This window comes from Stigmatopora nigra, chromosome 4 (assembly GCF_051989575.1).
Source record: "Stigmatopora nigra isolate UIUO_SnigA chromosome 4, RoL_Snig_1.1, whole genome shotgun sequence".
Classification (NCBI taxonomy): Eukaryota; Metazoa; Chordata; class Actinopteri; order Syngnathiformes; family Syngnathidae; genus Stigmatopora; species Stigmatopora nigra.
In genome coordinates, this window is record NC_135511.1 from 12,113,530 (window position 1) to 12,125,928 (window position 12,399).

At 38.7% G+C, this 12,399-nt stretch overlaps 1 protein-coding gene across 1 annotated transcript; it reads right to left on the bottom strand.

Moving 5' to 3' along the window:
• Window positions 1–1,413: 1,413 nt before the first annotated feature.
• Window positions 1,414–11,564, bottom strand: LOC144196024 (inositol polyphosphate-5-phosphatase A-like). Its single transcript, XM_077715993.1, has 16 exons — window positions 10,908–11,564; window positions 9,118–9,159; window positions 8,638–8,738; window positions 8,450–8,537; window positions 5,376–5,439; window positions 4,873–4,976; window positions 4,628–4,680; window positions 4,298–4,417; window positions 3,975–4,059; window positions 3,789–3,881; window positions 3,636–3,710; window positions 3,385–3,458; window positions 3,182–3,293; window positions 2,952–3,020; window positions 2,783–2,850; window positions 1,414–2,169 (listed from the first exon to the last, which is right to left on the bottom strand). The coding sequence occupies exons 1-15, from the start codon at window positions 10,965–10,967 to the stop codon at window positions 2,809–2,811; spliced, it is 1,182 nt and encodes a 393-aa protein (XP_077572119.1). The 5' UTR covers window positions 10,968–11,564; the 3' UTR covers window positions 1,414–2,169; window positions 2,783–2,808.
• Between the last annotated feature and the right edge of the window lie 835 nt (window positions 11,565–12,399).

Below are 12,399 nucleotides of genomic sequence, written 5' to 3' on the forward strand. Positions count from 1 at the left end.
ACTTTTTTTTTTACTTTCGCCAAGTCCAAACAAAACTGCGGAATCCAGTGACACATTTTAAAGACTGAAAACTAGTTATGCTGTGTAAACAGCCGTGCAACTGACAGTTCAAATAAAAATAATTTGTTTTTTTCCCCCTCATGCGAGCATATGGCCAAATTTAAAAGAAATCAATACAAGTTGAGAAACCCCTTGACCAAATAGATAACACATTTAAGCTGCAAATTCTTGAGCAATTTTAGATTCAAGTACAAACCCATTTGGCCTTTACATAAATAACTGCTAATCATTTTGGATGCAGTATTTTCTTCCCCCCAGATGGTTTGTTTGCTCATGTATTCAGTGCACATTGAGTGAAATATTTCAAGATTTGTATTTCTAGCAATGATGTTTGAAATTATAATCAATCACATGTTCCAAAAAAAAGCAAAGTTCACTAGTTTAAAAATGGAAAAAAAATTAAAGATACATGCCTATTTTAGGAGGTGGTAGGAAACAGTTGGTAACGTGTATTCTTATGAATTATAATGTATGTAGCTGCCCGTTTTGGAAGGTGGTAGGAAACAGTTGGTAATTGTATTCATGAATTACAATTTATGTAGCTGTTGCATTGCAAACCACACCTTTATACTGCCACACCGGCATTACAGGTTGATCACCCTCATCTTAACCTAGTTTGAGTTACAGTTTTTAATAAGATGTAATTAACTGAACAGGTAAAAATATACCACACAAAGCAGGTAATTAGTGTATATTCCTGTGTCAACACATCTTTCCAGCTGCCTTTTTATTTGTTCTCCTCTCAACAAATCCTCAATGACATACACATCAACTGTGTTCCAATTCATTCCAACATGACTATGTATTAACAAAAATATTCCTGTGTGAAAATTGCAGACGGAGGTCATATCACTCAGAGAACTCATTTGTATCACTAATGCAAATGAGGACCATTTTTAATGAATATATTGTAAATGATCAGAGTGATGTTCAGGACAGAATGTTTTTTTGGCAACAAAAAAAAAGAAGAGAAATTTCCGCACAAGCAAAATATTTGTGTGACATTCCCATTCAAGTAGTTGCACCCTACAACCACTACTACTACTACAATGACACTATTTGCAGCCCTTGTTTGAATATATTTTTCCAAGTTCCCACAGTTCATAAAACAAATAATCCAACTTGGGTACACAGTGCATTTCACTTTTTAACGACAGTACGACTGAAACATTTTAGTCTTATTATGAGAAGTAAACATATGTGCTGTACAGCTACATGTATATGGCCTGAAATATGAAACCTCTTAAAAAGGACAGCTGTGAATAAATGTAAAAGAACAATTAACTACTACATTAAGTGAAAAAAGCACTTGGTTTGCAGTCCCCCTTCTTCCCCCACAAAATTCATCAATCATTTCTACTATTATGAGTAATTTTTAACAGGAAAATAAATGTTTTCAGAAATTAATGCATGGCTTTATCTTAATCACATTAGAAGTAATAATTGTATAAACTGAGTTTGGTGGTATAATGAGTTTAATCCTATGTGGATTATATTGGGTTTTCTCTGGTTTCCGCATATCGCATTATGAACGCAATACCTTTATAATAATTGAGAGAAAATAAATGATTTAGTTCCACAGGTAACCGTGTGTCAAACTTTTCAAACGTGAACTGCAAGTGTGCACAAAACTGTACATTTGGAGACTAAATATCTGATACATTTTCTTGAACTATCCAACATCTACCCAAACACCCCCACTCAAAACAACATACAGTACATATAAATTACAATATATTTGGTAGCATGTAAGCCACAATCCCCAGAGTAAATAAAAAAAGGGTTAAGTTAATATTTAAAAAAGTAAAAAGCCAAATTAAAACATTGAAAACGAAATACATATACAGTTAAATATTCTATATCTGATTATATATGTTCTAAATACACAGTATCCAAGTTGTCGGACTATAATCATAATAAGGTTTAGATATTATTTGTTGACATATAACTGGGGTAGTTTGTAAATATTTACTTATGCTAAAAAAAATGTAACAAGGTCACAGGAAGGTCTTGAACTTGAAATAACTTTTCACTTGAGCTGGTATCAAGGTCAACTTTTGCTGCCTGGGTTCCACAAAAATATAACGTGGGTATTTTAAAGAGACACACCTACACATCCCAAAGAAAAGAAAAATATGAATTCATTGATTACATCCAAGTAATGCTCAAAAACAAGAAGCATGCTTTAAATACACCAATTAAATTTTCTCCCCTGTCACATTAATATGGCCGACTCAAAACCCAAACCATTCCATTCATAAACTAATCTGGGCAAATATAAATGATCCCAACTGCTAAATGCCTCATTCAAAAGTAGGTCATTCTCAATACAGATTATTTAAACAAAAGAAAACCAAATCATGACCATAAAAATGCCAATATTGTGTCGGCTTCAATTTATTTATCCCTAGCCGGCCATCCAGAAGGACGTGTAGGCCACCTAATAATTCGCTTTGTCGTTGATCCCAATTGACGGTTGAGAGCAAAGATAAGACAAAATCAGTGAAATGTGCTAATGGCACACGGACACAAAAGGAGAGCTGGTCTCCTGCTGGTACTTTATCTTACTTCATATGGCCACACTTGGAGCTTAGTTCAACTAATGTCTCTCTGGGGATCGCAAAAAGATTGCTGCACTCACGCTAAAACCCCCCCACTCACCCCACACACACAAATTTGTCTCCTACACATGCCTCAAGTAGTTTAATATGGACACACTTACTAGTTTATCATCGGGAAGTTTGCCAGTCAATGTTCATTTGTCTTCAGTGCAAAGAATAAGAAAACAGGCTGTTGAAGATACACAAATAGACCTTAGATTTCGTGAATTTTTGTCTCATGCCCTGCTATCGTGTGTGTGTGTGTGTGTGTTTTGATGGTGGGTTACCTACCTTATGATCTCCCATGCAAACATCAGGGCCCACTGTATCATAAATTACACCCCTCTCACTATTGGCACCCTGGAAAGAAAATGTGTCATTAATAAGTCCACTGGCAACTTTAAATTAATGTTGCATTATTGATTTGGGGAAATACTGTAACTGTGTTGCACTTATTTATTCTTGATTGCTATTTAATGTGTCATTACAGTGGATATTGAAGGAAGCAGGGGGTGACTTACACCGTCGATGAATTGCTGTGCGCTGTGTGACATCAAAATCCGATCACACCAGGCGGGACAACGAGTGTTCATGTACTGGGTGGGTTTAGTGTACTCTTCACTGTAAGGGTAGCTGGGAGGGGGCAGGCAACAACAGAAATGAAGGTTTAAAGAAACAACAGGAGACATCCAGTTGTGCATTTGTGGTCAGATGAAAGTCTCACCTGGGTGGAAACTGGATTTCCTCTTCTCTAACTACATCATTAAAGGCTGTGACTTCCTTGTCATATTTTAGCAACTGGAAAGAAGAGAAGGTATTTTTTGGGGACATGTTGTTCTTTCAAAGATCAGATGGAGAAAAATCAAAATGTGTAAAAGCCAAAATGATGTTTTTCAACTTCTGATTTTTTTTTTGCAAACTCAAATAATAATAATAATAACAATAATAGTAATAATAATAAAATAATGAGCTAACGGCTTTGCCATTGTCTTCTCTGAACGCAGCTTGATACAGGTAGGCGAACAGTTTATCCTCAATTAGCAGAAGAACCTGGAAGTGAGAAAACAACCTAAGTTGCTAAGTTGTAAAACTTGGTGTTAGTGAATGTTGTAGTCATGTAGAAACTACCTGGCGATCAGTCTTCTCCTCACAAATGATTTTCTGCACTTCATTACTGCTGTCCTTTTTCACAGTTTGAACTTCAGCCGATGTAGATAGATGCTGCTCGATTGTTTGCATAAGAGTTTCAGTTAAATAGGGAGGACCGTATGAAATGTGCAGCTCATCAAATATGCCATAATTGTTTCTGCATACCTGAACTAGACTCAGCGTATCCAAACGAAAGTTAAAATCTCCAAACAGGAAGAAAGGCATTGGGGCGTGGCAGTTGTCTGATATTCTAAAAGAAAAAAATGAACACAGCTTGAAGGTCCAAATCTTTAGGCACAGTTTGCTGTAGAAATGGCAGGAAAGTCCCATAAAAGCATCTATAAAGTTAATGTTCATTTATCATTAGCATTCACATTGAAAGCAGTAACATTTCTGTATTACCGGCTGTCGACGTTAAAACTAAAGTTTGCTATGTGTGTGTGCACTTTTTTTAAGAGGTTCCATTTTTTTGTTGTTGCTTTTCAGACCTGTTGATGATGTGTCGGAGAGCTTTTTTACGATTGGCAGAGTAGATAGAAGGACTAGTATTGCAGGCAATGAGGTTGGAGGCATCGTGAAACAGGTGGACATTGACCAGGTCGAGTCCACTGGGGAGTAAAAAAAAAAAAAAAAAATCATACACAAACGATAAGCTTTTAACTCAAAACAAAACTGAAAGTGCTAAAGGCAGTAACCATTAATGTTGTGATAGGTGGATTTTATATTGAGAACAAGTCCCTCTCAATCTAAGATTGGAATCTCAGCTCAGCTCAGATTCCAATCTAATGTTTAGACTACGACTGTCGGGATGAGCGTACCGGTCGTGGATGATCCAACGTGTCCTCATGAAGCCCTTCCTGGACCACTTGAACTACAACACAGACAAATTAGCAAGAGTCATTAAACAGCAGCCAAATAGATCATCATCGATCCAGTCCCATAATTTGTCTCATCTCCCTGTCAGAGTAGACAGCCACTGCATCCCCAGTAGACTCATTTGTCCACACATCTCCCATTGGGCCCAACATTAATCCCACCCTAACAAATACACAGCAACACTCACATCAGGCCAGAAATTCTTTGGGAATTTTTCTTTTTCCACAGTGTTGACCCCATCCAGGGAGCCCACGTACTTGTCTAGTTCCGGCACTGCTTTAAAATCCTTGACTGTGAGGGGCAAAGACGAAAGAGGGAGCGAAAGGTAGGCGTCAGATAAAAAAAAAGTGCGGAAACATGCAAACGGCAATCAATAAACTGGTGTTAACCTCATCAGTACGGCATACATGATGAGGGGGATCTATAAAGCGGCCATTAGACTACGTTTGGTGAGCGACTATCAGTTTGGAGCAAACAGCAAGTGGCAGCTCCATCATGTTTATGGTTCTTCCATATGCTTTTTGGAGGAGCTTTTTCACACCTAACGTGACTGGACTACGAAGGGGGCAAAATGACAGCATTCGGGCACTTTGCAAATGCGAAAAGGTGGCGGCCTGAAGCGATTAAAGCCTCGTCACAACTTAAGCTTTGTTCTACATTTTGCTAAATGACAAGAAAAGTCGTTCTTACCACTAAAGTCATACTGGCGGATGTTCTTCAATGACTTGTGGATGAAGTACATGCTGCCCAATGCCTGAAAGATAAGTTGTAGATGTTGTGCTATCGGGCCAGAAGGTAATAAAAAGGCAATAACAGATTCAAAACAGTTGATTAAGTTGAAAGAAAGCGGCTGTCGAAAGCAACACAATTAGAGTCCTTTCTTACAATAGTACATTTGTATATATTTACTGTATATGCAAAACTTTCCACAAAAGCAGGCTCCAATTTTATTAGTTTTGGGCTGAATTTGGCTACAACCACACCCTTGCTGCAAAAAATACGTATGCAATTGATGTTTACTACAGTATATTGTGATAGTAAATTGCGGTCACAGTATCATCTTTTGCAGCTGCAAGAATCAATGAAACATAACAACTTTCCACATAGAAGTTGGAAAAAAATGTTAGTATGTGTCCAGAATTGGTCATAAGGCAATAAGAAACTTGGTGAACATATAATATTTACTGTTTCATTTCAGCACGGCTCAGCACTCAGTGTACCTTTTTCACAAACTGCAAAAGCATTGACCCACGAACAAAAGGCAAAAAGTCACTCGAACATGGTGACAAAAACATCAGAAATCATCTCAAGCTGACAGCCGAGCAGATGAACCGACATGTTTGTTTAGCCATTGTGTGAGACGGGCTAAAAGACTGATACTGAAAGATTGTATGTTTGTTTGTTACTCCACCACAGACAGCACAACTAAACACAAGAGACCACGATTAGCCCCCCCCCCCCCCCCCCCCTGCTCCCCAACTAGCTGTATGTGCACTCCAGCACCCAATCATCCCTAACATGGTCGGACAATTTTTAATGTACTAACTGCCTGCTCCACTGATCTGATTAATCACGTCCCGGGAGATCAATAAAAACAGAAGATTAAAACAATTGGAAAGGTATTAAGCAATGGGCCTGCCGCTGTCTGCCAACTCCGCTCGAAGGGACTGGCGGCCAAAAAGAAATATCAGCCATTGCTCAGGGAGATCGGGGCGTGACAGACCACTGAGTAAGACCAACCACACCAAACACAGCCCCCTTCCAACCCCCCCTCGACACCAAACCGACCATGCCCTCAAACAACTGCCCTGAGCAAGAGAGATCTCTCCCAGAAGGCATCATTACTCATCTGAACTGAAGTTATCCTCATTTAACAAAACAGAAGTGTCTTTGGGCTTTGCGTGAGTGAGCAGCAATTAGGGAGCAGCTTGTCCAAACTTGGGCCAAAAGTGTAGGCAGACTGACGGTTATTAATAAAAGCAATTTGCCAAAACATTGCACAAACAGGTCGAAATTTGTACTAGATGAGTGTTAATAGTGCAATAAAAAAACACACACTTTGCTGCACATACTCTAGCCAGCACCTATCTTCATCAATCAGGTGTGTGTGCAGTTTAATAAAAAAAATATTGACTCACAAGTGATTTTTTATCAAAACACCATTTGTACTGAAAATGCATGCAAGTCTACCCCATTTACTTTTGCAGCCCATCATAAAGCAGAACCGCACACATGGACTAAGACTCAAACTCTCTCTCGCTTTCAGCCATGTAACTGATGGTCTGAAGCCTGGGGGAAACAAATTGGAAATCAATACAGGTGGCACCGACCAAATGAGAATGAGGCAACACAGCGTGGACGAGCGGGTTGGGGGGGGGTGCACGATTCCTCTCAGGGCCAAAAGGTGGAGGGTGCGAAGACTGAGGTGCAGGGGGGAAACTTAGTCCCAGCTGCCACCAACACATACTTTATTTATTGTAGACAAATAGGTTGGGATCAATAGTTTTAATCTAGACTTAAACGTATTGACTTGCGCTTGTCATCCGCACACCTGGCCATTGACTTTATCCGTTTGATGCGTGGCGCTTCAGCCAACAAGGATGACCACTGAACCCTACTGTCAGATGATGAGGAAAGGGATCACCTGGGAGGAGTGTGGGTTAATAGTTTAAGAAAGACTAGCCAGTGAAGTGGGGACACTTGGTTATACAATATTTTGCAATCTGGTATATTTACCGTATTTTTCAGTCGATAAGTTGTACCCGAGTATAAGTCGCACCAGTCTAAAATAATTGCAAGATGAGGGGATGGCGCAGGGTTACTAAAGTGGCACTGGACTGTAGGTGATATTTAAGAGGGGAATCTTGTGTGATTAAATACCAAGGAAAAACATTATACATTATATGTCAATATGAATGTATGACTATATCAATATAATGGAAAACAACAGGCTCAATAGGAATTTGTTAATGTAATGTACTTTCAATTAGCCTGAATAAAAACTTGTTAGACTACTGCAATCACACTTTCACTTTATTTTCGTTCATCTTGTACTTTCTGGTGAGAACAATCATTTATCAATTCCTCCTTTATGGGACGAATCAGAATAGAAATTTGCCATATGTATTCTTGGGCTCTATACACATCCATTTTTGGAGCTTATTTTCTTGGGTCTGATCAAATCCTAATATTTGCAGGCTAATTGTTTTTTGTAGTTTCCAGGTTTGCCAGTAGAAGGGATGCAGACTCCGTTTCTGGGCTTGTTATATTTTAAAGGAGGTGGACAATTATAATTCATTTGAACTCATTGTCCAAATTCATGATCTTACTCCAAATCATTATGATTGAAAAAAAAATGTTGATACCTATATGATATCTGTGCAGCATTTCTAGCAAGTGACCTCTCATTGAAGACTGAACCATGTCAATTATATGTTTTATATAACCAATGCGATGTCGATTTTTGAAGGCATTACTGGTTAAATGATTCAACTGCAAGCGATGAATGGGCCCCAAAAGCTTGATAACCCCTCAATTGACCTATAATCACAGTCAATAATTTGAAAACATATGCACTAGTTTTTAAACGACTGTCATTTACACATTGAGTGCAATTTACCAAAGGAGTCAATTACTCTGCCTGTCACGACCAGACCTTGTTTCAGCAAATGTTCTTTTCTAAGCCTGGAAAAGGGCCCCCTCTAGAGAAGAATTCTGAGAACTACTGCAATGTTACAGTTGTTCCACCTTTCTGTCTGTCTCACCGTGAATCGCTCTTCCGCCTCAAACTTATTGTCCACATAGATGCAGCGCCTGTCAAAATCTTTCAGTTCTTCACTGCACTCAATGCTCCTGAAAATTGCAAAACAACTATTAGCAAAACTCTGATGCTCCCTTTTGGAGATCAAAACAAACATAAACAGAACAATTATTAATAGCGCACTTTTCCTACCGAAAAAATTCTTCTGCAAACCCCATGTTGACCAGATAGTCTTTCCCTCCCACCTCCTGAAAGTGGAGGGCGATGAACTGTGGCTGGTAGGAGTGGATGGTCTGTTACACAATAAGCAAAGACCTAAAGTTAATATTAGACAAAATGGAGGGGTGAGGAAAATAATCACATTTGGATTTCACAAGAGGGTCTTTCCCATATTGTCAGTAGGGTGGAAATTTTTGGTCATGTAGTTGACACACTATACCATGTGTTTATTTCTTATCTATAGTCAGCATAGTATCCGTTTTCCACAATATTATATGGAAAGTATAGGTTAGAAATGTGTGATCAATTATACAAGGTCAGGTTTGATTGATTTGTGCAGACAATATTATTATTTTTGTATTATACTCTTGAAAATGTCTGCTGGTCTTCCCTAAAAAAAGTTATATGGAAAGAGAAGAACATTAAACAAATGGGAGTGTGAGGTACACTTACCTTGTATAACTCCTGTAGCCATTCATTTTGAATTTCACCCACCTAGAAAAATGAGATGCAATGCAGTTTTTAGTATTTAATGTCAACTTGGAGCTTGTTTAAATCATAAAAATCCAAATACTGGACATCACATTTTTGTCCACACTCTGTAAACAATTAGTATTATTACAATTCACTACTTCACAAAGATATTCATTCACTATCCATAACATGAGGGATGCAGGGGTAGCGAAGCCTACCTCAGTTGACAATGGGCATAAGACCCCCTGAAGTTGTTGCCAGGCAATCACAGTACTTACATCACTTTGTTTACTTTAGCCAACCGACATTTCGGAAGGGGTTCAAAAGAACTAAACAAGGATGTAAAATAAATTATTTAGACATTACTTTCAAATGAGTAAGTTCATTTTTATTTCTGTCTAGGCTTTATTGAACTCACAAAGAAAGAACTGCAATGAAATGAGGATATTTTGAAGGTTTAACAAAGTTAACAAACTGTGCCAAAATCCTGAAAACTGGGATATATTTTAAAGTATTTCCTTATCTGGAGGCAGGCGCTGTGCGACTAGAAAAGCTAAAATCTCTGGGTGGTGATAATCATCTGTTTACATATCTCCCACAATGGGATCTAACATGTTTCCACTGGAACTCCATCTAGCACCCGGAAACATGGACTTGAGCCAAATTTCCATGAGTGCAGCGAATTACTTGACCTCTTGTCAGTTCAGGCACAACTAAAAGCTGGAAATGTTTCTATGCAATGTAGAATGTTCTTCACCTTGGATACAGTGTCATATTCACAAAACCATCAATGAGAATATTCGTGATAACCAATATGAAAATGATTTTACTCCGAATTTTAGAGATTAACAATGACAAGCTTTCTGGACTCTGGAATTGAAAACAATGATGAGTGGGTGGCACGTCGGCCTTACAGCGGGGAACCTGGGTTCAAATCCAGATCGGTCCACCTGTGTGGAGTTTGCAGGTTCTCCCTGTGCGGGTTTTCCCTGGGTACTCTGATTTCCCCCACATTCCAAATACATGCATGGTAGGCTGAGGGGACAATGTAAGTTGCCCCTAGGTACCCTGCGATTGGCTGGCCACCAATTCGGGGTGTCCCCTGCCTCTGGCCCGAAGTCAGCTGGGATGGGCCCCAACACGAGAATAAAGAGGTTCCGAGAAAAAGATGAAATGAGCTCTTATTTAAGCAAAGTCATAATAGAAACAAAATAAATGTGTCCAGATATGTGGTAAAAACTCAAGTTGCGATGTTGCAATTTGTGACATAAGCATGCACAAGTCATGACCTGCAAAGCTGTTCGTGACACCCAAGATGTCCGGTAACCAGCTAGTTAATCGACTTTTTCGAGTGCTATGGACATCAATGTGCCTGCTCTCATCCTTCTCCTGAAAATTTAAATGACCATGACAGCTAGATGAAACTGGGAAGCTGCAAAGCTTCCTCCAAATGGCTTGGACGTCTAGCACTGTCAATGGCAGCCAGTGGCTTGAAAACGTTCTGCACCAAAAACATTTTGTTGTCACGTGAACCCTCATGAAACCACTGTGAAACGTCTTGGATGAACTCATAAGTCAATCCACATAAGTCTACGCGTGACGACAAAGCGTGACGTAAAGGTGAAATGAAATGCGCCTATTCGAAGTGTATAGTAACAAGACAATTTGGCCTAAAGACATATTGATAACATAAATGTATTCATATATTCGGGCTGATTTACGTGCATTTTGTTGCAGACAAGCAAGATCGGGGAAGGTTATATACTTACATTGTCGAAGAGTGAGCCGACATTTGCGGTGACAAGAAGCACCTCGGTGTGTCTCTCCATGGTCCGGTCACAAAACACACCCAGACTTGAAAATCTCCTACCCGATGAGGCCTATAAGCGACTTCCTCAGCAGATTAGAAAGGCTTATTGTGAGAACCGGAGTAGTTAGCGCTTAAAATAAACTGGCATTGCAGTAGAATGATCTTGTGCCGCTCTCTGGTCCAACTTGTTTGCACACAAGTCAAACGCAGCAGAGGCGCTCAATGCCATGATCGAGCACAGGAGGCACTCATTCAGAAGGTTTTCCTTATTTTGAGAATCTCCAAAGTAGTCCTGAAACAAACTGATTAAGCCAAAGCTACTGTAAGATAAATTATATAGATGATCACAGTGACCAACTAGTGTATACTGACAGCAAGAAAGACCAAGTCGTGTTGCGTTAAAAGAACATTGGCGCTCCGCCCATTTCTGAGCAGCGCACCTTTAAAGTCGTCTTGTAGTCACTAAATCAAACAAAAACATGCACAACGAGCTGCGTCAAGTTGTCAATTTGTTGACAGAACGTGCCAAGCCCATATAAGTCAAGTTAACGTGCTTTTCAACATATGCGGGGGAAAACATCTGTTCTGTTGGTTACAGAGACGCGTAGAAAAATACAGGAGATTTTGAACGCTCCATTCGCGTAACCACAAACACACCCGTGATGAAATAAAACAGGAAGTAGTTTGTTTCTTCTATCAAAAATGTGAATGAAGCATCCTACGCTACTTTTTTTATATTAAGTTTAACTTAAAACTAATTAAGGTTTTTCATGTTTGTGCAATAATTATAAATTAAAAAAATGTTAACAGGACAATTACAATGAAAATAAGAAATATATACTGTTTAATTGGTAAAAGAGCATATTTTTATATTAGTTGTTTTTTCATTTTTTTAATGAAAAATATTTAGAATGTATACAGGCATGTTTTAAATTGAGAATATTTACCATTTCTCCTTTGCTTTTTTAATGTAAAAAAATAAATGAAGTTCACCATTTTCAAAATAAAGAATTTTTACTGTTAATTCATTCCCTCCCATTGACAACAATACATGTCCAACTCATTTAAATTAGGAGGACTAGTTCCCTGTCAATCCCACCTAATTAAAAGGGGTGACATGTTTTAGTCAGTAGCAGCCGATGATTTAAACAAAAGCCCTACAAAGGATTAATTGGAGTGTGGCCACAGTTTCCTACATTGCATATCAGTACGCCATCACTATGTGGAAGCCAAAAAACATAACAGTGGTTGTACATAAAGGTTTAGTATTCAAACCAAATGGTGTTGGATTTAATAGTCTTGAAACCCTTAGTGTAGTTTTGGCTTCCATCATGGTTACCATAGTGCTGTTAAGAGCTGTTCAACCACGACCATTTCCATCACCATTTTGTCCCAGCAGAGCACACTTTATTCTCTACCAGTGGTAACAAAATGAATTCAGTGTTGTAATA